This window comes from Mandrillus leucophaeus, unplaced genomic scaffold, assembly GCF_000951045.1.
Source record: "Mandrillus leucophaeus isolate KB7577 unplaced genomic scaffold, Mleu.le_1.0 Scaffold1197, whole genome shotgun sequence".
NCBI classification, from domain to species: Eukaryota; Metazoa; Chordata; class Mammalia; order Primates; family Cercopithecidae; genus Mandrillus; species Mandrillus leucophaeus.
The window spans coordinates 472,547-499,408 of record NW_012100287.1 but is presented as its reverse complement, the minus strand read 5'-3'; the positions used below and the strand labels follow the sequence as shown (position 1 = coordinate 499,408).

The following is a 26,862-nucleotide window of genomic DNA, read 5'->3' as shown; positions in this document are numbered from 1 at the left end:
GGAGCAACCACATACATTCGTGAACTCTGTTATGTGGGTTGGAGGGAGGGGAATCAACCTTATTTAAGCCACCATAGACTGCGTTTTCTGTTTCTTGCAGCTTAAATACAATCCTATCGACCATACCAATTAAGTAACCTCTGATACTTTATAATCTGGCAGTAATTAATTCACTCTGCATAGGAAGCATAGTTGGCTACATCAATTACAAATTTATAGTTGCCTTAGTCATTTTTCAGAGCTGGTCAATTTCAAACTCTCCCAGCAGTAAAAGTTTCTCACAGGCAGAGATCACATCATCTTACTCATCTTGAATAAGCCCTTTCACAGCCCAACATGCTGCCCAGTGCCCTAAATTTTAAAAAGTTAGTAAAGAATGATATTGAATCCCTTTTGCATATAACATGCTTTTAAAGTTTAAAAGCAGATAATGCTCTCGTTAATGAAGTTGTTTGAATATTTTCAGGTCAAAACTGATTAACATATTTCCTAAAATATTAGCAAGTGATAAGAAGGTATCATACATGTTAAGTATGGAGTTGGCAACATTTAATGGAAGGTCTGCAAATACACATCCTTATAAACTGTTTGAAAGCATACTTTTCCTACCTCCATGACAATGATGAAAGCCAGCTTGGCTGCAATCACATGCCAATAGTAGATGTTGTGTTTATACTCCTGGGGGTGTCCAGGTGGGTATCGGAAATCACGATACCTGAAAACGAAATGGAGACATATTGGGAGACAAATCTTTTTGACTGAATACTGTAAACAAAGGCCCCATTTAAAAAGAAGTCATGGCCGGGTGCAGTGGCTCATGCCTGTAGTCCTAGCACTTTGGGAGGCCGAGGCATGTGGGTCACTTGAGGCCAGAAGTGCGAGACCAGCCTGGCCAATATGGCGAAACCCCATCTCTACTAAATACAAAAATTAGCCAGGCGTGGTGGCACGCGCTTGTAATCCCAGCTATTCCGGTGGCTGAGGCATGAGAATTGCTTGAACCTGGGAGGTGGAGGTTGCAGGGAGCTGATATGGCGTCACTGCACTCCTGTCTGGGCAACAGAGCAGGACTCTGTCTCAAAAAATTAAAAAAAAAAAGTAGAGGTCATATTTGATTCAATGCTCTTTTAAACTGGACATCACATACATTTTCTCTTAAAGCTCAATTTGGTAACAAAGCCCCAAAATAACTACAGTTATATCTCATTTAATATTTAATCAGAGAATGATGGTAATAACAGGGTCCATCTTTGTAGAAAATAACCCATCTTTATAAAAGAACTAAAGTTTTAAATTTTTTCTCCCAACACTTATCCCTGTTTTCTCAAAACAACTCCTGTTTAAGGGATCATGTTTATAAATTTATTTATATAACGGTATCATCAGGGTTCATTCAGCTATGGGACTCTCTCTCCTCATACAGAGTACTATCTGCTTGCTATAATTTTTTACCTAATTCTTGTCAGATATCAACTGTTAACTGCTGTTGGTGTATCTTCCTCAGGTAGTACATATCTAATTTTATGCCTGTAAGCTATTAAACCTAGAAGAGTTTAATTTCTGATTAGAATTGTGGAAAGTAAGAATAAGGAGATTCAATACAGAATTGTAAAGAGGCTCCACTAGGTGTAACACAAACATTTATTTTGGGCTTATTTCTGGTTTCCTGGTTGCATTATTGAGAATTTGAGTTAGTGAAGGCTTTGAGGAGTTGGACTAAATGAACTTTAAAGCCTCTTGTTTTAGGTGAAACTCTATGATCCAGGAAAAAAGGTCGATGACCTACGGTTCACAAACTATCAATTGGTAATTTACCTGGTACATACTGTCCACTGTTGAACTCACCAGCCATTAAAATCGATGGAGAGAGTTTTGGAATATTTTTAGATAATACTGTTCAGCTGAGTATTTACATCTCTTCTCTCTGTATGCCCCTGTTATGTGAGGTGCTAGTTTGCCATCATTCAATATCTTCAGATTGTGCTTGAATAACACAATAGTATTAACAACTGAATTATCTTTGTTCTGGGACCTCTTGAAGTTTCTCTATTTCTATGACCTTTCTTTGGAATCAATCTCCCTGTAATCCTTTGAAACTCTCATCTTTAAATCTTTATGGTTTGGTCTGAAAGTTCTACCCCTAGTCTTCATTAACTTTTTAATAAATATACACACATACACATTTTCTGAGTTTCACTCAAGAGAAAGCTATGGGGAAAAAATGTCTCTAGCAGCTTGATTTAAATGACACCAAAGCACCCAGTTGATCCTGAAGTTATAAAGAAATAAAAATTAAATAATTAAAAAAATGACACCAAACAGAATTAAGTCACAAGAAAACCCCTTTTAAAGATGAAGTGCGTTTTTAAACAAGTAAAGCAGAACTTGCCTGCATGTGGTGTGGTTACCCAGCTCAGAGTATGGGTTTCCCTTGCTTTTGTTTTTGAAGTCTACAACTTTGAAGATGGAGAGAGTGTTGTTGATGTACCCTTCCATGGTGTAGGAAGTGTGGTCCCCATAGGGAGGGACGGAGAAGGACCAGTAGTACACTAGGCGGGGGATCATGTCCGATGTGAAAGCAATGATCATGGCCTATTTTGGGAGAAAAACAACAAAAAGTGAAAATGAAGTTATGGTTTTTTGTTTGTTTTTTGCTTTTGAGATGGAGTCTCGCTCTTGTTGCCCAGGCTGGAGTGCAATGGCACGATCTTGGCTCACTGCAACCTCCGCCTCCTGGGTTCAAGCAATTCTCCTGCCTCAGCCTTCTGAGTAGCTGGGATTACAGGCACGTGCCAACAAGCCCAGCTAATTTTTATACTTTTAGTAGAGACAGAGTTTTGTCACGTTGGCCAGGCCAGTCTTGAACTCCTGGCCTCAGGAGATCCGCTCGCCTCAGCCTCCCAAAGTGCTGGGATTACAGGCATGAGCCACCCCCCCCGGCCGAAGTTATAGTTTTTATAGGTCAGGTTAACAAATATGGCAGATTTACTATTTTCATCATGTTGATTTTTTTTTTTTTTTAAAGATTCAGAAATCTTAATTCTTTCTTAACTGCAAAATATATGCAGATAGTGAGATAGGATCTTGCTCTGTTGTACAGGCTGCAGTGCACTGGCATGATCATAGCTCACTGTAACCTCAAACTCCTTGGCGCAAGTGATCCTCCTGAGTAGTTAGAATTACAGGTGCACTCCACTCTGCCTGGCTAATCTTTAAACATTTTTTGTAGAGATGGGTTCTTACTATGTTGTTTAGCCTAGTCTGGAACTCCTGGCCTCAAGCAATTCTCTCAGCCTCTCTGAGTGCTGGCATTATAGGCATGAGCCACTGACCTCAGCCTAGAAGACTTGCACATGTAATCAGAGTCAATGTTATGAAAATAATTCAGCTTTATATAATTGATTTTAGCACTTGCTTTTCATAAACACAATGTAAACTGCATGTTTTCCTGGATCTAAATTTAAATAATGACCTCTAAAGTTCACTTTTCTCCTGTATAGTATTTTGACTTGTTTAGATAAGTCAAACCATGACCTGATTTGTTTTAAACCCTCAGTACATGGTTATGTCCGTTGCTTCATTAGAGTGCGAACATTTATTAATTTTAGCAAAATTTGGGTAGCAGAAAGAATTATACTGGGGTTGTCCCATTCATAGTCAAATAATAATGTCTGTTTAGTTTGATCTAGTATCTAAGTCTCTAAACTTCAAAAAGATTAAGTGGATAAAGTTATGAAAATTATAAATTAAACAACAACATACAGAAAATTTAGTATGTTCCTAGATAAAAGGAGTAAATATGGGCTAATCATAAACCTGTGTGTCAGAGAGACATCTATTAGGAGGTAAAGCTATTATGAATTACATGAATTTTCTCTAAAATTCTTTAATTTGGGCTTTAAACTCTCCAGTATGTAAAACTGGTTTGAACGAAGGAGAAAGGATTTGACTTTAAACCAAATTCTATGTCAATAAAATAGCTAACTGATTGTCATTGATGAGGCAGAAAAGCAGACATGTTTTTGGCTTAACATGATTTTTAATAGTATTCATTTGAACGTATGGTTTAGACACAGTGAGACCACAAACCAAATCTCACGCAAAGCAAGAAAAAACAATTAAGGGGCTTTTCTATTGTAAAATTTCCCTCACTAGAACCAGCTTTGTCATTTCCTCTGATGTAAAAAATGTATATATATGAGTGTGTTTCTGCCTGTCAGTACTGGGGAGCCACAAGAATATTTTACCTTTCTTCCCTCAGATTTCAATAGATTAAATTTTGCTATTATCATTTAACTCAACTATATCTTTTTATAGAATCACTGGCAGATGTGCATCAGGAAGCTATAAAAAATTCCAACACAGAAGATAATTTTATTGTCTTCTGACAAGATACTTTTCTTCCTGAATTGAGCTGCTCTGAGACACATGCTGCAAGAGTACAAATAAATGCAGTGTGCTTCATTTCCCATGCTGTTCTGCACACAGTTTTCCATTTATATAAAAATAAATTAAAATTGGTCTTCAATAACAGATGCTCTGGCATGATACAACAATGTCAATTCAGCTTATTTATTGAACCAGCAGCTTTAGAATGAATGATTTTATACCAAATTCCTGCTTGATGCCCATTCTCATCCTGGTGGTTATTCTCTTTTGGTAGACAGTAGGTTGTGAGATACACACTGGGTGTTTGAGGGAATAAGACACACATTTAATGCTTGCACACACATAAACAGATGCCTATGTATGTGGATGTATAACTGCTATCTTGGAAGTATAACAAATCCTAATACGGAAAAAGGGATTGCCCATAGTTTAATCAATGTCACAAATCTCATAAGCAGTTTTCCTAGGTTAAGTGATAAGAAAAAGCCATTATTGGATAAGAACCAATAGCACCAATTAGCCGGCATGAGTGTCTATACACATACACACTGAGTCGCCTTGGAAACAGCCAATCCTCCATCTGTGCTCATGGAGTGGAGCCATGGCATGGATGCTGGGAAAAGGTACCTAATACAATCAATCCAGAATGCTTGAGGAATAGGGAGAGTTTGAGTCAACTGAATTTTCTGGTTGGTTGAAGGTCAAATAAAAACCCTTTTAGTTTCAAACTTTGTTGCTGAAACTTTTCTTAAAGCACACAAGTCCACGTTCTTGCCCAGCTCAGTGTACTAGAGCATACTGAACATGACAGATTCATTGTTTTATGACCGAGGAACTTGAAAGGCATCACGGCCATTTTTCTAAACATCAGTCTTCATTTTGCAGCACCGTAGATGTTGAAGGTGTGGGGTACCTGGGTGAAAGGAAACTGACATACTCTAGTAGTTGGTTTTTGTGTGCGATTTGCGACTTTCTCCAAATAGTACAGATAGCATGCAATTCAGATATATTTAAGGTTCTGCGGTAGGGATGACAGCTAGGTTCCAGATAACTTGTTTTATTGTATAAAACTGTAACCATATCCAGACAGTGACTACTTTTGGAATTCTTTTGCCTCCAATTGGGGTACCTGTCAGAGTCCTCAGAGTCACTGTTAATAACAATGATGAGTAATGAAGATGATAAAATAACAGCAGCTAACATTCAATAGAAATGAGGCTTCATGCATTAACTCAACGAATTCCCTAATATTGTGGTTGGTATGTACTATTCTTATGATATGCGGTAGGGAAGTAATAATTTTACAAATAATAAAATGGGGCTCTGGAGTGGTAAGGCCTGGCTCAAGATCATGCAGCTACAGTACTGGGAACTGGAGCTCGAGTCTACCTGACTCTAGAGCCCACAATGCTCAGTAACTTCCCTCATCCAGAGCCTAACCTACAGGCACTGCCAACGTCTCCTACAGGCACTGCCAACTTCTGTTGTTTTGGCTGGGGACTCAGGGAAGATGTGGCTTAAGAAAACAAAACTGGGGAATCACTTTGTTAGGGAGGTTCACCTGGGAGTGAGACTGTCAGTGAAATATGGGAGGAAATGGCCCTAGTTTTGGGACACTTCTTGGGAAGGTGTTCCGCTAATGGGATGGCATGAAAATTGCATTGCCTGAGAACTCCCTTGTGGCTGTACATAAAAATGACATGTTCAGATGGCCCATAATCAATGAATACAGGCTGTAAACAACTGAGTTCTGTCCCCTCACAGCTGTGATATATACAGGGCATGAGGCTGCTTCAGCCAATGATCAGAGCATGGCGAGCAAAGACCTAAGGGTGGGGTGGGAAAGGTGATGAAACCCACCCACCTCCCTCCTTTAAGAATTGCTGCTCTGGAGTCAAGGAAGGTAATCAGGAGTGCACAAACTGTTTATACTTCACCATCAGAGTTAATATTTTAGGTTGATGCTTTGGAATATGTAGTAAAACAAGGTAGAATGATCTTATTTTAGGGTCCTCAAACTCTAAATGAACAGATTTCTATCCACATTATAAAAAAGCATTTTCTGATAACTCTTTTTATAGTTATGTGAGGATTAAAAGTGTTAGTACTTATCATTACCATATTTCATATTGAATAAAAAGTTTAGCAAATGAGCAATAACAGTACCTGTGTAGGCGGTCTTGACAGTTAAAAATAATTACATACAAAATGAAAATACATTTAACAAGTGGTTATATATAGCAACTATATGGTTTATGTGGATGACAGACTTAGCATCTTCCTCCCATTTTAAAAAACACTAAACATTTGATTCCTTAGGTAGCAAATCTAATGCATCTTCAAGGTCTTTACCCTGTAAAGCTTAGGTCTACTCACATTGGTCACCACAGCCAGAATTGCTATTCCTTGCATGATGGGCTGCCATGCTCCAATGTCCTGGGCTTTCTCTGGTACCAGGCGTCTAAACTGGGTGGTCAGTTTCCATGCGTCCACTCTTATTTCCAATATATTGTTCACGAGAGCCAACAGAGGGGCCAGTGGAAAAGAGGCCACAAATAAGGTGACGAACCCAAACTGAATAACTGTCAATGGAATGGACACACATCATGGAGTGGTGGTGGATGGAAGGACAACATATTTTTCTTTACTCTTGAAAGAGAAAGGCAAATGAACTAAATCCCAGAGAGAAAACACATCTGTGGTAAATAATAATTTAGTGTTCAACAGTGAAAGAATTCAAACAAAATACAAATATAAAATCTCTGGAAAGAAGACTAATTATAGCCTGTTTCTTTCACATGTATACACTTAATAGGACCAATATATTTAGACATCTTTAGTCAACCAGAATTATTTGCTGGTAATAAATTTGAGACATCATAAGCATATTATTCATTCTCAGTGTTGAAATAGAATATTGGAAGATGATTTGTGGTTTAGGATTTTTTTTTTTTTAAGAAAAAAGAAATATTGTGGCATTATCTAACAAGTTAAAGAGAAAAAGAAATGGACCCATGGGAAGGCTATGCTTAGAGAATGTTGGAAGAAATATGCTGAGAACAAGCAAATGAGTGAGCTCCCCTGAGTCGCAAATGCAAGTGCAGTGCATTCAGAGAATTTGATAGTATTAGAAATATATGTGATAAAAGTGTCTTAAGTTATAATATCCTTAAGATTCTTGATCTTGAAGTTAGTTGTGGTCCTTGTGGTCATAATAAGTCAAAATTTGAGTGGTGGCTTAGAAGTTCTTTTCTCCTTGTTTGTAATTGACACGGCCTTATTATAAATGGGGCAGCAGAGATTTTTGGGGTGATACCATGGAGGGGAAGAAGAAAATATCCAACAAAGGAAACTCAGTTTTAGACCCTGCCCTCCTAACTGGCAGACCTTCAGAGGAAACATATACAGATATGTAACTAAGACTGTGGATGGGAGGAAAACGTAGAGCCCCATTAGGCCTCGTGCTCAGACAGGGGGCAGGGACGACTCTGGTCAGGAAGGGCGAGGATGTGGAGGGTGTGGCGAGGCAAGCAGAACTGGCATTTGCTTCTGGTCTGACAGGCAAAGGGCATGTTGCAGAAGAGCAGACAGGGCTAGAAGGATCCAGTAAGTCCCACAGGCCAGGCAGGAGCACTCTCATGCAGAGAAGTGAGCCAGGCAAGGACCAGAGTTAGTGATGCTATAGAGTCATAAGCAGCAGCAATAAGCAATGATATCAACATCTCTGTCTATGACTCACCCAATCCTAAATAACTCATCAGCCCCCAGGGCATGCAAGTAATAGCCATGTGTGGAGTCAGCCAGTCAACTGTGGTAAACTAGCAAGTGTGTGTCCTACGGAAAGGGACAGCTCATAGCTGCCATGTTGGAATGAGGTCTCCATGTTGCCAGATCTCCTGATTGTTCAAGAGAAGCCAGAGATTAGGATTATGTTATCAGTAAACCTAGTTAAAAATCCAAAAGAGAAAAGATACCACTTATAATGACAACAAAAGCATAGACTATTTAGAAATAAATTAATGAGAAATGTAAGACTACTATGATAATTGACTTAAGAAAAAACAAATAATGATGAATGAATGAATGGTAGGATGTGCCATACTCTTGATTGGGCAAACTTGAATGCAGGGACGTATCAAAAATTTTCCACAAAATAATTTAGAATTCTAATGTAAATTCTGTTAATAATCCCAAATGGATTTAACAAAAAAAGCTGACAGGTCAGCCAGGTGTGGCAGCTAATCCCTGTAATCCTAGCACTTTAGGAGGCTGAGGAGGGAGGATTATTTGAGCCCAGGAGTTTGAGACCAGCCTAGGCAACATAGCAAGACCCTGTCTCTACAAGAAATACAAAAATTAGCTGGGCATGGTGGTACAAGCCTGTAGTCTCAGCTACCCAGGAGGCTGAGGTGGGAAGATTGCTTTAGTTGAGGGGGCGGAGGTTGCAGTGAGCCCAGATTGTGCCACTGCACTCCAGCCTGGGCAACAGGGCGAGACTCTGTCTTTCAAAGAAAGATAAGAAAAAAAGCTGAAAAGTGATACTGAAGTTCTTCAAGAAATATAAACAGGTAAAATAATAAACAGGGATGTTTGCATAGACAGGAACATTCTGAAAAAATAAAATGGGATAGCTCTGGGAGATATTAAAGTATATTGTAATGCTGTGGTAATTGAAACAGTTTAGAACTAGTACATGAGTAGATAGTATGAATTAAATAGGGTGAATTTTAAGAGGAGATGCAAATATTCATGGGTTTTAATATATTATAAAGTGATGCTTTGAAGCAGTGGATGCGAGTATTGGCACAGCTAGCTAAGTCATGGGAAAAATTGGTATGGGGCCATCACTTTTGACACCAAAATAAATTCCACATGGATTAAAAACAAAACACCAGAAAAAGCCCATGTAATTTGTTCTGATATTCAAGTGAGAAAAATTTTATAAGCAACTTTTGAAACCAAGAATAACAACAACAAAAAGTCAATGCAAAACACCCACTATGAAAACAAAACAACCCTGCCTGTAACTTTTTCATAATCCTATACTGCTCTCTAATGCTTTCTCTGCTTGCTTCTACATGTTACAGCTGAGTTTTCTGAAGGAAGTATCCATCTTCACAACAAGTGGCAGAGTAACTAGTCCCTGAAGGCCCGCACCCTGCTGAGGCCCTCACCACTGCACTGGACCTACTCTTGCTAACTTTGCCGGCGGCTGCATGTTCATAAGCTGATGCTCCTTTTTGGTCCTGATTTTTGTGATTTCTTGTGACATGGTCATAAGAAATTTATGGCCAAGATTTATGTGACATGGCCAAACAGTCACCCTGCTGTGGAATATTTATTTCCCCTTGATTTCCTTTTTACTTAATTTTTAAAAGTCAAAATATATATTGAAAAACAAAAAAACTAAAAAAACCCTGCCTAGCTATAGCACTGCTTCCACTTCCTGCCCCAGGTCTAGCAATTAGGAGTGTGTGGGTGCTGGCTCTTCCTTTCTTCCCCCTCTGGATTTTCCATTATGCCCCTTTTCCTTCATGACCAAATTCCTCTGAAGCAACATTACCTCCCAAGCCTTCTCTGGGTTGACACAACCCTGCTGGATTTCTTCCCACTGCTCTGCTCTTCTTTTCCTCTGTGGGTCTCCCTCCCTCTTCACTCTTCAAATGTCCCTTTCCCCCAGGGCCTCTTCATCAATTCTCTGTCCATCTCTCTTTACATTCCTGCTAGGCATGCCTGATTCACCCTCATGGCCTCACCCATGGCTCATCTGAGCTCCTGACTATGGTGTCCAACTTTCTAATAGACATTGCCTTTCAGATGTTTTCACGCTAAAAATATCCAACACTGAGCCATTTCCTAGAGAACAGCTCCTCTCCTTATGTTCTGCCCTGCATATATGGTCTCCTGGAAGTTATCTTAATTTAATTCCTCATCTGCTATGCAATTCACCTCTTTAACACTTACCTAACTCCATCTCCCTCTCTCTACTCCTATGCCCACTATTCAGGCACCTGTCACTTGTTGTCCGGGTTACCTGCTGTAGCCTCCTAAATCATCTCCCTCCCAACACAAGTCTCATCCAAAATATTATCTTCCATTCTGCTGCCTGATTGATCATATTCCACATAAATGTTATGCAGTTCTCTTGTTTACAAATATTCCAGTGGATCCCAATTTCTTGAAGAATAAAGTTCAAGTCCCCTGGCTAAGCACACCAGACCCATCATGATATGGCCCCTGCCTACCTGATATTCCCACCTGTGAATCCTTTGTTCACTTGCCATTCTTTGACCAAGCTGTTGTACTTTTAAATATGTCCACCTTTCCACACAAAATGTCCATTCTCTTCACCATACTTCAGATAACTAACTTCCATTCACCCTTCAAAATCCAGTTCAAATATCACCTGCTCAAGGAAGTCTGATTAGCATTCTCCTTCCTAACCATGTGCCAAGTGCTGAGCTCCATGAGGGGAGGGACCAAGTGCCCTGGTATGCCCAGCGGCTGAGAGTGTTTGGCACAGCAGGTGCTCAATGTTTAATGAATGAATGAGTGAATGAATGAATGAACAAATGAAGAGCTGGAGGCCTGCAAATCCTCCCAATTACCTAGTTGCCCTTTTGGAAAGCTCATCCTGCAAAGGTTAGGAGACTTCATGGCAGGTGATGGGCTCGAACCAAGCAGAGATGAGAGCATGAAGGGAAGAAGGCCTGAGTCCTGGAGAGTGCAGCGGAGGCATCGGTGGGTTCAGCACGGGAGGGAGAAAAAGAAAGGGGCACAAGGAGCTGCTGAATAATAGCTGATATTCATTACAGTACAATTACATGGAGAAAATCATATATGAAGGTCATTGTTTTAGCAGATTTTAAAACATTAACTTGGAGACAGATGAAAGTGAGATCAAGGCACCATGGCAAGGGTGGAAGAGACAGTGCCAGAGACAAACAGGGCCCACTCATCACTTCACTGCACTCCGTTTATGGCACCTGCCTACCAGGAAGGCCTTATCAAGTTCTCAGGACACCTGTGTCTGCAGTACATTACTGAGTACAAAACAGTATTTACGGCTTCCAGGTTTGAATACAGACAACTACGTTTGTGTTGTGTGTACTCGGAGTCAGCAACACTCTTAGAGAAGCAATTTGGGTTAACAGCTCAGAGTTACTCCAATAATCTCAAAGGATGGTGGGAAATTCACTAAATAAAAAACGTTTCACTCAAACAGGTCATACAGAACTTGGTGAGAAGTGAGTGAGGAATGTTAACGTGAAATCAACTAAAAGTTAGATATGTGTGTCAGAGCTCCAAGTTCAAGTTGCTTAAATGTTTATAAGTACAAGGTTCCAGGCACTGGCGCTCTAGCAGAGGACGTGGCAGCTGCCTCCATCAGGCTCAGTGCAATGGGGACAGAGGCAGGCACAAAGCGCATACCGCCACAGCAGGTAGCAGGCGCTGCTAACGCCTAGAAGTAAAGAGCAGCAAAGCTGCCTGAAAAGTTCAGGGGCCCGGCTGAGGCTCAGCAGGACTTGTCAGGTAGGAAAGAAGGAAAGAGAGTTGAGGCTGGGTGCAAGGCCAAGGAAGGGTAGAGGCTCCAGGCTGGCTTTCTGGAAGATGTTTCCCTTAAGCAGTAAGAGCCACGATTTAAAAGGTAGATGGTGGTGTCATTAAGGAATATGGGGAAATGGGAAGGAGGGGATTGTGTAGTGGTGAGACCAATACCAAAGGCGCTCAATGTTTATTTTTAGAGAAATGAAAACAATTCAAAAGGCACTTGGAAATTCTGTCTCTCACAGACTAGAAGGACAAAACACAGATTTCACTCTCCTGTTGCCCACACAGTAACAGACTGCCTACTCCCAGAAATTCAGAAATCAAGTTTTCTAAGTCATTAGGTACTATTTAGATAACAGGAAAACAACCTAATAAACTTAAAAATCTGTCTATAATAGCTGTTATTCTATACTTTCTTGTAGGGCAGGATGAGGCAGAATTATTTAGTTGATAACTATTTTAAAGAGCCTATGAAACTTTAAAAGTCCTATCAACTTCTCCCCAAAGCACATGACCATATAACTTTCTCTTCTGATGTCATTTATTTGACTATCAACTAAAGAAAAAAAACTTTTTAAAAATAACAAATGACATTCTACCCCAGGATTCTTTTTAATGCTGTTAATAGTTCCAATAAGAAACATTTACAATTACGACTCATTTTTGAATAACAGGTCTTACCGTCCTTCTGAAAATAAGCAGAATAATAACTAAGGACAGCTTCCACATATGTACTGCAGCTACACCCTTAATAAAACCTGGTCACAAAACATAACAAAGCAAAAATGAAATTCAAATCAGGCTCTGGGCTGCTGCAGAGTACTGCTGACTAAAGAAGCCACAAGATGAACCTTTTACTCATTGAAGGAAGCAGATGTGTTTCCGTGTATAATGTGTATTTTTAAAAGCAATTATTTTATATATAGAATGTGATTTAATAAAAACCACCTTCTAACTGCAGACTTGTAAACAGGAACCACAAAGGGGTATCTTTGCCAATATGCAAAGCCCTATGCATAAATGCAAAGCCTGTCAACAAAAATGATGCGTTTCTTTTTCTATTCTCCTAAGCTTAAAAAAATTGTAATTCAGTGTAATGGTTAGCTGAAAGGGCACAGATACAAAACATGTAAATTGTTAGCCATCTATTAGATATAAGCGTGTCATGCATAATACAAAAGGTGATGTTTCCTATGGAAATCTATTTTGAGATGCTTCCGTTTAAAGGCAACCGAGAGGTCAATATCAAGTTCCACTGAAAAGAATTAAGAGCCCAAGCAAATAATATAAAAATGGACCAAGGCATTTAGGAAAGAGAGGACCTGTACTAAATCTTAATTCCAGACCAGCACAATGGTTTCAAATTCAGGCCAGTTATGAGTCATGAAGTCACTCAAGGAACCAGGTAGAAACTACTGGCCAGAAGAAATAGATAGGCTGTCAAAGGCAGGCATGAGATGTGAAAGTGGGCATCCTGGGACCATTCCTGCCATGAAGCTGCATGCTCCTGCAGGCTTGCTTAAATGACTCAGTTCAGAAGTGTACTGGCCAACAGCTTTGCCTGCATGGACTGAATCACACCTAATTATAGTTGCTGAGTTCATTCTCAGACAACATGATTAGAATGCTTTAAGAATTCATGGTAAAGATGGCTGGGCCCAGTGGCTCATGTGTGTAATCCCAGCACTTTGGGAGGAAGAAGTGGGTGGATCATTTGAGCCCAGGAGTTTGAGACCAGCCTGGCTAACATGGTGAAACCCCGTCAGTTCTAAAAGTCCAAAAATTAGCTGGGTGTGGCGGACTGTAATCCCGGTTACTCGGGAGGCTGAGGCAGGAGAGTCGCTTGAACCTGGGAGGCGGAGGTTGCAGTGAGCCACGATTGTACCACTGCACTCCAGCCTGGGCTATAGAGTGAGACTCTGTCTCAAAAAAAACAAAAAACAAAAAACAAAAAAAAAGAATTAATGGTAAAGATGTACCTCAATGAATATTGCATTCCATTGCCCGCTAATAAATTTCTAGCTTTGTACAACATAAATATTGACAAAGACACACATGACCACCCTATCTGAAAGCCTGATTGTATAATTTTATCTAGTGGAGAAAAACATACTCTTCTTCAATATGCTAAATGTTAATATGGCTCAATAACAGATGCTTTTGGGATCCACAACATACTCCAACATATTTTATATCACTAAAAACTTCACTAAGAACTTACTCATTTCAAGATATTCATAAAATAATCCCAGTTTGCCCATAGGCTGTAGATGGTAGTCCTGTTCCCATCGTGGGGTTATCTTTTCTGATCTAGAAACTCTGTGAAATCGCCCAATTAGATTCATGATCCAGCTGCCAAAAAAAAAAAAAATTATAAATTAGAATGAATATTATCAGGCCAAGGTCATAAAAATATTTTGCTGCTATCTTAAAGCTGCACCAGTAATCTTCCCAATAAACTATTTTTTGTTTGCATGCTAAATTTGTTTCTATTTCTGCCTCCTTATTCCAAAATATTTTGAAAAATAGGACTACATACCTGGGTTTATCAAAGCTGCTGCTGCTACTATTTTTTTCACTTACCTTTTTCCTATGGGCGGCTTAATTTTTAAAAGGCAGGTTCCTACATTTGATTAACTTCAGTTGTTTGTTTTTGCATTTCCCCCTTATCATTCAAAATGGCCTTGCCAGTATGAAAATCACCAGAGAAAACAAGATATAGTATGCGAGCTGGTGGTAAGTGCTGTGGAGAAAACTAAGTAGGGCAGGGAATGCTTGCATTTGTGTCTAGGGAGGTGGCCGGTGAAGGCCTCCTTCAGAACGATGTGTGATTAAGGATGTGAAGGAGACAAAGGAGTGGGAAACCTGGGGGAAGAAGTCCCAGGCAGAGGGAACGGTGATGACAGAGACCCTGAGGCAGGAGCAGGCCTCCATGATTCACAGACAGCACACAGGGTAGGGATAAGAGACCACTGTCAGGATCTGGGCGTTTTTTTTTTTTCCTCCGAGGGAAGTGAGGAGCCACTGGAGGGCACCAAGCAGGAAAGTGACATAATCTGACTTTAGATAAAATAGGTCCAATTCCTATTTTAAGCTGAATCATTTAAGGACCAGAGGAGTGAAATGCCTCCTCCAGGTCATAGTGCAGAGCTAGGAGAAAACAGCCTGGACTGCGTCCCAGCGCTCTGTCCACCCCTGGATACTGCCCGCTGAGCTGCCCACTGTCTCTTTTTTATGTCATGTTTTTTCCCTCTCTCCAAAGCCTTGTGGCTGACATAAGTGCTTCCCCCCTTTTATGGCAATTTGTCTGGAAAAGAAATCTGAGTTGGCAGTAAAATGAGGTGTGCACCTGTGGCATAAAGAACTGTTGTCCCCTCAAGCAACTGCCGGCTTGTGGTTTACCTGTGGAGTCATCAGAAGCAGCATGACAACAACTCCAAATACAGATCTAACATCTGGATACACTGGGTGATTAAACATGTGGGTGTGGCCTTCAAACTCTGATAATGAGACAGCATCCCATGATGGTTAAGGACAGTTACTGCAAGAAAACCAGGCAGACCCTCATCCTCTCCATCATGTGTTCACACGTGCACACCCAGCCAGCATAAGACAGACAGTACAAATGGCTCACTCTGCTGGGTTTCCCACTGCTACTGATCTCAGGGCTCACTTCTCACTGACTGCTACTGAAGCTTTACTAAGGGCAAATTATCTCTACTACAGGAGACATCTCTGACCTCACAATCTTTCCCCACTTCTTTCTCTTCGATGATGTTAGACAGGCAGCAGGAGGCTGTGGAAAGTGGAGGGGATATGAGTTCAGACACCCCTGAATCTGAATCCAGACTCTATTTCTTAGCTGGTTAACTTTGGTAAAAAAATAAATAAATAAATAAAACGGGGTGATAAAACCTACACTGCCCAGGGCTGCTGTCAAGATTAAATGATTCAAAATAGGTAATGGATGTAGCACGTTTCCTAACACATCAAAACCTGCTGTATGGGATTTTCTGTTGAGCAATACAGGCTGCACTGGCTGAGGCCAAGTGTAAATAAGGACTATGTTACGTAGACTCTTGGCTCAGTTATCCAGGCCACGTGGATCAGTGGTTCCCACTTCAGCACATATAAGCACGGCGTGGAATGCTTATGAGTAGTGCAGCTTCCTATGCTCCCAACCAAAAGGTCTGAGATAAGCTCCAGAATCTGCAGTTTTATAGTCATTCCAAGGGGGGTGTGACTCAGGTAGCACCAAGGACCACACATGTCCATCACCCTTCATGACACCTAACTCTAAGGTCACTGGGTGTGGTTTCTATTGGTTTATCCTTTGCTCTGCCTCCCACACTTCTAGTCTCAGCCTTTTGCTGAATCCTTTCCATGCCCTCAAAGAAGCAGGTCTTTTTCTATCTGGGCTCTAAATCACATCAAAATTCAGATTCAGGATGAAACTTCTGTCCTGGCAACTACTTGTGTCATCTGGCACTTCCTTCTCATATCAGGTCATCTTAGAAGTCTTTCTTACTAGCTTTCATTTCTGACTTACAGACGCTGAGCCTCTTGTTTGGTTTCCCTGAGTTTAACCACTCATGTTTGGGTTTTCTATAGGTCTGTGTTTCTAGTGCAGGGACCTCAATCTTGACTTCACATGAGAATCACCCACAGAACTTTTAGAAAAATATACACACCACATATTTTTTCCCTGGCGAAGGCTAGAAGCAGGTGTTACAAAATAATTTCCATAGGAATTTACCATGTGTATTGTCATAGCCACATCATCAGTTGTGCTTTACTAGGTCCTTATTTTGTGCAAAACATGGTGAGAAGCATTTTACATCTCACTTCCTCTTCACCTCCATTATCACATTTAATCTACATGCTGGAGATAATCATTTCTGTTTCAGACATTCTACAGTATTCCCACTTGCTAATTTTGAAATACAAGCATCCTTTACTATCTGAATCTATTTTATGTGTGAGTTTACTGTTTCTGAACTTAAAGAGTAAGTGTAGATAGTGAGGGACACCTATATTTAGGACTCTGATTGCCTATAGCTCATCTTCTCTCCAAATCCTATCTTCAGAAGGGACATTTTCTCCTAAAACAGTTCTTTTTTCTTATTATACAAATAAGTATACTTATTAAAATAAAAAGAGGTATTTATGTTACAATATACATGTATAAATGTATATAAAGGAAAATTATAGCCATCTGCTATTTAAATACCAAAAAATGATGCTATGGGCATTTTGCATCCTTAATTCTATTATCTCTGACATTTTATTATAAAAATTTCTCCAGAGTGAGCTATTTAACACAGGAATTATACTAGTCTTTTATTAAGAACAGAATAAAATCCCCAAGAATGCCTTAAATATCAAAACACTAAGTGGAGCTGGGAAGGCCAAAGGGCTCTGAGCCTGCTCTCTGGGTCTCACTGACAACTCTGTAATTTACTGATATGATGTATCTGAAGCATATAAGGCACTCATTCATTCACTCAGCTGCTTCATTGGGTCCCTGTCACATGCCAGGTACCGGGGAGGCCCCAAAAGGAACCTAGATCCCTAAGCCAGATACGCTCCTTTCCTTGTTCCAAGAATCCTAGTCAAGGGGTATGGGCCCAAAGGCGGGCGGGGAAGGAAGGAAGAGGGTACATGTGTGGTAAAATACATTACTCCAGGTTTCTCTTGACTACTTACATGATGTGAAAACAACTGCTGACTTATAAGGCTTTTCTCTATTTTTGGTATAGTTTTGGATAGAAAAGATAACTGGTATCTTTTTTTTTTTTTTTTTTTTTTTTTGAGATGGAGTTTCGCTCTTGTTGCCTAGGCTGGAGTGCAATGGTGCGACCTCGGCTCACCACAACCTCCGCCTCCAGGTTCAAGCGATTCTCCTGCCTCAGTCTCCCGAGTAACTGGGATTATAGGCATGCACCAACATGCCTGGCTAATTTTGTATTTTTAGCAGAGACAGGGTTTCTCCATGTTGGTCAGGCTGGTCTCGAACTCCCGACCTCGGGTGATCTGCCCACCTCGGCCTCCCAAAGTGCTGGGATTACAGGTCTGAACCATGGCGCCTGGCTGATATATCTTTGATAAATTAGGATTTTGTATAACAAAGGTAATAAAACCGGCACCTATACAAAGAGAAGCAGCACAGTCACTCTCTAATTTGGCTAACACTCAGCATTCCCAGTTTTCAAACAAGAAAACATAGGAGGAGAAATTTGAGGCAAAGTTCATATCACTAATTTTCAACAATGAGCTTACTTGAAGTGAAAGTATAAACCACAGATAGTATAATTGATCCTTTAAAATATTTCATGTGAACAAATTTCATTTCATATGAATTTCTCAATACCGGTTTAGGAAATAGCTGCTAAAAACCAATGTTACCGAAACACAGTGTTAAATAATTAACCTACTTTTTTCAGAAAACACTTTTTAATCTCAGAATGAAGACTTTCCTCAATTTTATAATTTGTTTTCATTTAGAAACACAGTACTATTTATGCATGACCTACTTTTACTTATCTGGAAAAATCTGAATATGAGCTCAATGAAAGTGAGGGTTGTTTTCTGTAGAGAAGGATTAAAAAAAAAGAATTTCACAGCTAAAACCAGAATCCCTTTCTGGGTGGAGGAAGAGGAAGGAGAGAGATCTTTGTTTAGAGAAAGACCCTGAAAGTTTCCATTGAAGATAGAGAATAAGACCTGGTAAAGAAATCTGGAAGGATGCACTGAAACCCAGAGTGAGTTAACTGCTCAACAAAGAGAATGAACAGAAACTTGGTGACTGGGGAGAAAAACGCCAGGAGTAGGAGAAGAAAGAGAGAAGTTGTATGTGATGGAGGGAAGAGGGCAACACGGCAGGAGGTGAGAGCCTATAAAGAGGGTGATAAATTTTTAAAAATTCCCAGATATATAGTGGGATAAAAGACTTCTTATAAAGGTGGAGGCTTTTTGTTTCTAAACAAAAGAAGGGAAGAGGTGGTAGGGGAGATGAGGAGAGGAGGGGGACAGGAGGTAGAAGACAGGAGGTGGGAGAGGAGACTACAGAAGACAGCCACAAACATGAAACTTTGCTGGCTTTGAGATGGAGAAGAGGTCACAAGGAGGTCACAAGGCAGGGAGCATAGATGGTGGCCTCCAGAAGCCAGGAAAGGCAAAGAGATTCACCTCAGAGCCCTTGGAAAGGAACACAACCCCACCAACACCTTGATTTTAGTCCAGTGAGACTTCTGACCATAAGATATTACATGTTGTTTTTACCCCATTAATCTTGGGGTAATTTGTTATTGCAGCAATAGAAGACCAAAACAAAAAGCTCCCTGAAATTTGCAGAAATTGCAGATGGTGTTGGACTTTACACTTTGATAGGGGAGGGGGCCTAAGTGAAAGTTGTAAACGGCAATGAAATCTTAGTTAACATCTTAAGTACAACTATTCTGTTGTGCTCATTTTTAGGAAAACAGTAAGTCAAAACCTTTGTGGTTATTATTCTAGACAATTATTTCTTAAAACATTATGTATCCCAGTGCCTTAGGATCATGCGAGAACCTCTGTTCTTAAAAGTCTGGACTCATGGGATCCTGGATTTGAATCCCACAGTAGCCTCTTAATGCTAATGTGAAACTGGGTAAATCATTTAACCTCTTTAAACCACAGATCTTCATTAGCAGAAAGGAGAAAAAAATAAGAATAGTTTGGTAGATGAAATGATATATATATATATCATTTTATATATATATATGTAGCACTTAATATAGTGAATGGAATTCACACTGACTTTTAAATGCATAATATATAGGAAAGAGAGAAGGATGTGAGAAATTGTGGAAATACACAGGTCACAGCTCTAGCCAGTGCTGTCGCTCAAAGGGCTGCTATTAGTCAGTAACCAACAATAGCCCAGTAGGTATAAACTACAGCAGATGGGGATATACATTAAATATAAAGAAGGTTTTAAAATACAATTATTAGATCCTGGATACATTTACACTGTTGGTTGGACTATGTTGTCTGGAGACCCTTAACGACAGTAGCTTCTGATCCATTTAGAGGTGGACATGCAGCTATGTGGCTATGGAGGCAAATGATTTGTGTGGCTGGGCTGTTCTATTCCTCGTCCTTTTACCCATGGCTATACAAGTTAACACTCACGGCAATAATACTTCTTGTATGTTATTCCAGATTGCTTTTCCTCCCATGATTATTGTCAGCTGAGTTGTCAGTTCAAGAAGACAGCCACCTGGGTCACACTGGAAGGTTAAAAAGAAAATACTATTTAAATATTCAATGGATCTAACTTGAAATATAGGCATCCTATTTTTCTGATATTTGTTCTGCTTAGGCTAAAAAATAAATCTAGGAATTTACAATAAAGAACTATTCATTTGGGTAACTGAGAGAAAACTCAGCTTAAATTGGCAAGATAATACAATTCTATATTCATACCTCTTCATTTCTGTATTTTCCCAACCAATAAACTGGGTCTCCTGGATAGCCTACAAATTTGCCCTTAAAGAATGCTATGTAGAAGCATGAAGAGTAGTAGTTGACAAACTGGAATAAGAACATCTTCATGGTGAGGCTGTTCTCATAATCAGTCTGGGTCCTTGGGAGTTCTGTAGTTAAAAGAAAGAAAAATAAGATTTTAAAACTGTGAAGAGCTTTGAGACTCTAATAAAAAATACTGATACATGAGTTAACACGTTAAAAAAATACAATTCACACTGTTTCCATTTAAGCTGTTTTGAATACCTTAATACAGCCACTGCATTAATTTCAAGTTTGCACAGTGTTATGAGTTCTCCCTCACAGTAGAAATACAATAGCCCACATGTTCCCCTCCCCCACAAAAAAATCAACTGCTCCTTAAAATTTACAAGTACAGTGTAATCAAATAAGAACTGCCATAGGTATAATTGACAGAAAATTAGTTTTGAACTGCCTGCTAAATGATATTCTCTTGTTTTCCTGAATTGCAATAAGGTGTGTCTGTTGAAGAAAACAAGCAAACCAAGGTACAACTTGCTAGAGGCATTTGGGAAAGACAAAATAGGTCACCCTCCTAGTGTGGAGTTTGAATCAGTTCGATCATTTTAGATGACCACCGAGCAGGCCATTCAGAGAACGACTCAGATGTATGCAGTATGGCAAGCACTTAACTTGGCCACTAAGCAGCTGCCTGGGATACAAGCCAGAGAGAAGAAACACATTAAAAAATCAAGGCCTGATGAGAATTATATTAATATGAACAGCACGGGGGAAGACGCGTAGCAGTGTGATAGCTTGTCCTCTCAGCAACAGAGGAACATATTTGCCACTGGAACCATGACCCTATTCCACTTATTTGCAATAAAGAGACTATTTACTTTCAACAATAGACTACATGATCTAATGTAATTGAAAATATTATTCAGCACTGATCTGTTTACACAGAGTTTGGACATTATAATGATTGTCTTTGCTTTGTCCCTTTTACTAATGGAAAGCTGTAGCTAATTTATTTCCATACATGCTAGAGAAAATATGTTTACACTCGAAAATTTCTAAAAATTGTAACCTACTGGAATTGAAAAGCCTAAAAGATAACAGTCTCTATTTTTGGCAGGTTCTAAAAATATGTCAGAAGTTACCTAAGCTATAGTAGGACCTTACCGAAGTTAGTAATCATAATTGCCACTTTTTCATATATAGTGTTCAGAATCATGATAATTATAAAGCTGATGATGGAGGCCGTGATGGACGTGGCTGTCTGTGGAGTCAGGTACTTCTGGATTGGGTCTGTTCCATTAATGTTCTTGGGAAGTTTTGCAGAAAATACAATGAACACTGAGAGCCTATAGACAATTATCCCAATAACTGAAGCGATGATCAATAGGATCTGAAAGCACAATAAACACAGTAGCATGAGACTCACCAATAACTGCACTTGTACTGTTAAAAACTGACCTCACACTTTGCGTGTGTAAAGTGATGTAAATCTCAAATAAGTGATACCAAGGGGGTAGAAAGTCTGGCATGTTAAATTTTTAAAAAAGAAAAAAGAATGATGGAAGTGAAAAGAAGCCGCATACACATATGTAAAACGTTAACAAGAGGAGAAACTGGGTGCAGGGGGTGGTGACAGGGAACTGGAAACTATTTTCTGTGGAATTTTTTTGTAAACCTAAAATCACTCCAAAAAAAGTCTATTTAAAAAGGAGTATCTTCACACAGCATAAAAATGGAACAACTAGTAGCATAATCTGGTAGAAGAAAAAAATGTCTGAGTGTAGAACCAAAGAAAACATCCCTTCTACAATTACTATTTAGGTTGTAAGTTAACGTTTTTTGGTCACTCATACTCCATTAAGGAGATACATTTCCTTGCAACAGAGAAGCTATCACCAATTGAAGTGTCAGCAGGTGCTAGCGTTTGTCTTAATCACTGTAGCAGGGGAGAGTCTGAGCACAGCCAGTGAAGCTGGCACAGAGGTGCCCTGAGCTAACTGTTGCTACTGGCAGCAGGTCTCTGCTGATAAAAGCTTCACACACTTTTCACTCTCAGATCTTATGACCTTAAACTGGCAGTCATTTGTACTTGCATTTCCACAAGATTCACGCCACTAGACCACTGTATTTCTGCATAATCCCCAGTAAGAGAGATTTTCACTTTCTCAGTAAGCAGATTTCCCACCACTGAACGACGCACATTGAAGGTCCCATGAATTTTCCTTACTTGATACACGGTACTAGACACTATTGGAGAGGCATCTTTAAACTGTTTTCCCTACATCTACTTTCTCCAGAACCATGCACTCAAGATGTATGACTGCTCATGACGACAGAAAAGTTTCAGAGAAGGGAAACTGAGGACCAAGCAAACCATATCTTGTTGACAGTAACAGAGGCCAGCTGTCACCTGTGGAGAGCAGTAAAGGGAGTGATTACAGGATGGTCCTGGGGCTAGACTCCTCTATTTGAATACTAGCTCTACTGGGGCTTCAATGTCCTCTCCTGTGTATTAGGAATACTGCGGCACCTAACTTATGGAATTGTTGAGGATTCAATGAGTTACTTCAGGTAAAAACAGAATATTAAGCTCAGGTACATGAAAAGCACTATGTAAGTATTAGCTATGATTATGGCAACCAAAATTAAGTGTTTAAAAAGATGTTTTTCTTGCTCTTTAAGAAATCTGCTTGTAGAGAAGGCATTACATTTCTCCTGTGATCTATTTCCTTTCACAACACTTGTGAGATGAATAAGATTTGTGTGTGTGTATATGTAAAGATTAGTTAAGGCTGAGAAAAAATTAAAAGATGAATCAAGTCATCCTCTCTTAGCACAATATATACAGGGTGTTTAAATATTATGTATTTTTAAAAATTATCTCCATAATTTTTATTATTAAGTAATGATAAAGATAACATTCTTTAAGTGCTTTCTGTTCACCTTAGCACATGTATATTTGTTTAATCTCATAACAGGCTTGTGAGGACGGTGGTATATTATCTCTCTCTTACTGATGAGAAAATAGAGGCTCAAAGACATTAAGCAATTTGTCCAAGATTAGATAACTAGTAAGTAAAAGAACTGGGGTCTCCTAAGATTCCAAAGACACTCACCTCTCCATGGCATTGCCTCCCACACAGTTTATGAAATGAATTCTAATTCATCCCAGAGCTTTTACAAACTTGTTAAGTTCCTATATTTCTTTGGGGTGCTTCCCATACTTCAGTGTTTCTTCATAGGGGCAGGAAGCTTTTTATTCTTTTTCCTCAAGTTTATAACTTATTTCTGATTCTAACATTAATACTTTTCTGATCATAACTTTAATATATATGGTCACTGTGGACAATCTTAAAGTCTCTTGTAGTGGACACTGATTGCTTTTGCTAGCCTGGGTCTGTTCCCCATCCTAGAAGAGAACCCAGATTTTGCTTCAGGGGAAATAACTCCTCTGTTTTTAGCCCTGGGGTTTCGGTGGGATTGCCCTAACGTGCTCCAGAGGTACAACCTGATTGCTTGAGACAAACAGGTAACATCCCACTGGCCTCAGCAGTTGATCCAGGGATTGACACATAACTCAGTAACAGCCACCGAGACGTGAGGAGACATCTGTTAGTGCCCATGGGAAAGAGAAGCTTCACCTATCAATAGAGAAAGCCACTAAAAAAAGACCTCTCGGCTGGGCGCGGTGGCTCACGCCTGTAATCGCAGCACTTCGGGAGGCTGAGGCGGGCCAATCATGATGTCAGGAGTTCCAGGTCAGTTTGGCCAACATGGTGAAACCCCGTCTCTACTAAAAATACAAAAATTAGCTGGGCGTGGTGGCAGGTGCCTGTAATTCCAGCTACTCGGGAGGCTGAGGCAGGAGAATCGCTTGAACACGGGAGGCGGAGGTTGTGGTGAGCTGAGACCGCGGCATTGCATTCCAGCCTGGGCGACAGAGCGAGAATCCGTCTCAAACAAAGAAAGAACCTCTCTTTGCTTGGAAGATGTGACATTTGAAATGCTGCAGCCATTCTGCTACCACAAGGAAGTGTCCAGACCCACCAAGCCCAGGAGGCCAGTTGACACAGGATGAAGGAAACAAAACACAGCCCTTGATAATATCTGGTCTGCAGTATCTGGATTTGACTGGAGCCATACCTCAGGCCTGGAATTTTCAGTTTCAGAAAATAAATAGGTGGAAAGAAAAAAATCCCACTTTCCCCTCTTTTGCCGTTGTTTAAACCAACTGAAGACCGATTTTCTGCCAACCGTAACTGAAAGATTCCTAACAAAAATGACATTAAATAGGAAAAAATGTATCTACTATCTATATGTGGGCACAATTCCTTCAGGATTATGTATGCATTGTATGCATATTTAAAACCACTTTACATATTTATCCTTCCCTTAAACGTATCATAAACCATAAGCATTTTTATATGCCTTAAAATATTTTCATGACCGTACTTTCTCATGGTCGCACAACATTCCACTGTTTGAAGGGTGAGAAGTAGAATATTTTGGTTGATATATATGTTTATATGTATATAAATACATACATAAAATGTTATAAGTATGTGAAAAAACCTTACTGACCTTTACTGACCATTTTCAAACATTTCCTGATTGAAAGTCCTAAGAGCTAAATTAGTGGATTAAAGCATATGAATATTCTCGAGACTTGAAACACAACTGCTAAGCTGCCTTCTAGGAAGCTGGAGCAGTACAGAATTACAATAGTCTTGTATCGGAGTAGCTGACTGTTGCTCATCGTCACACTGAGGGCCCTATCATTCAAGAGGTGAAAAATCATATCTCATTTTAATGTGAATGGATTTAATCACTATTAAGATTTGGCATTTTGTAATGCTTACTGGTCATTATATTTTTTTTCTTTTGTAAATGCATATTTATGTTCTGTCTCTTTAGCCACTGAGATCTTTGGGGTTATGTTCTAGGTGATCTGGCCTCTATGTATTAAAGGTATTGACCTCTTGTTTGCCCTATTGTTAGCAAATATATCTTCCGGTATTTTGTTTACATTTAGGATACTTTTGATGTATGGAAATATTTAAATGTTTTCCTCTGAAACTTTTTCTATTGCTAGTAAGTTTAGAAAATCTTTTTACATCTAAAGCTCATATATTCATCAAATTTATTTGTAGTTTTAAACTTTTTTTTTTAAAGTACTTTAATTTCTAGGGTACATGTGCACAACGTGCAGATTTGTTACGTATGTATACATGTACCATGTTGGTGTGCTGCACCCATCAACTCATCATTCACATTAGGTATTTCTCCTAATGCTATGCCTCCCCTAGCCCCCAACCGCCTGACAGGCCCCAGTGTGTGATGTTCCCCACCCTGTGTCCAAGTGATCTCATTGTTCAATTCCCACCTATGAGTGAGAACATGTGGTGTTTCATTTTCTGTCCTTGTGATAGTTTGCTCAGAATGATGGTTTCCAGCTTCATCCACGTCCCTGCAAAGGACGTGAACTCATCCTTTTTTATGGCTGCCTACTATTCCATGGTGTTTATGTGCCACATTTTCTTAATCCAGTCTATCATTGATGGACATTTGGGTTGGTTCCAAGTCTTTGCTATTGTGAATAGTGCCACAATAAACATGTGTGCATGTTTTTTTTTTATAGTCGTATGATTTATAATCCTTTGGGTATATATCCAGTAATGGGACTGCTGGGTCAAATGGTAATTCTAGTTCTAGATCCTTGAGAAATCGCCACACTGTCTTCCACAATGGTTGAACCAATTTACACTCCCACCAACAGTGTAAAAGCATTCCTATTTCTCCACATCCTCTCCAGCACCTGTTGTTTCCTGACTTTTCAATGATTGCCATTGTAACTGGTGTGAGATGGTATCTCATTGTCGTTTTGATTTGCATTTCTCTGATGACCAATGATGATGAACATTTTTTCATGTGTCTGTTGGCTGCATAGATGTTTTCTTTTGAAAAGTGTCTGTTCGTGTGCTTTGCCCACTTTTTGATGGGGTTTTTTCTTGTAAATTTGTTTGAGTTCTTTGTAGATTCTGGATATCAGCCCTTTGTCAGATGGGTAGATTGCAAAAATTTTCTTCAGTTCTGTAGGCTGCCTGTTCACTCTGATGGTAGTTTCTTTTGCTGTGCAGAAGCTCTTTAGTTTAATTAAATCCCATTTGTCTATTTTGGCTTTTGTTGCCATTGTTTTTGGTGTTTTAGTCATGAAGTCCTTGGCCATGCCTATGTTCTGAGTGGTATTGCCTAGGTTTTCTTCTAGGGTTTTTATGGTTTTAGGTCTAACATTTAAGTCTTTGATCCATCTTGAATTAATTTTTGTATAAGGTGTAAGGAAGGGATCCAGTTTCAGCTTTCTACATATGGCTAGCCAGTTTTCCCAGCACCATTTATTAAATAGGGAATCCTTTC

At 39.6% G+C, this 26,862-nt stretch overlaps 1 protein-coding gene across 4 annotated transcripts in view; it reads right to left on the bottom strand.

The window, feature by feature from the left end:
• The window catches only part of ANO6 (anoctamin 6), a 247,446-nt gene that overhangs the window by 16,693 nt on the left and 203,891 nt on the right, over window positions 1-26,862 (bottom strand). For all 4 annotated transcript variants that reach the window (XM_011967396.1, XM_011967385.1, XM_011967376.1 and 1 more), the window contains 7 exons: window positions 21,613-21,838; window positions 20,407-20,576; window positions 20,113-20,210; window positions 14,162-14,292; window positions 6,766-6,971; window positions 2,390-2,592; window positions 610-715 (listed from right to left, as the gene is read on the bottom strand). In XM_011967396.1, coding sequence (XP_011822786.1) covers window positions 610-715; window positions 2,390-2,592; window positions 6,766-6,971; window positions 14,162-14,292; window positions 20,113-20,210; window positions 20,407-20,576; window positions 21,613-21,838 — 1,140 coding nt within the window. The remainder of the gene's footprint in view (window positions 1-609; window positions 716-2,389; window positions 2,593-6,765; window positions 6,972-14,161; window positions 14,293-20,112; window positions 20,211-20,406; window positions 20,577-21,612; window positions 21,839-26,862) is intronic.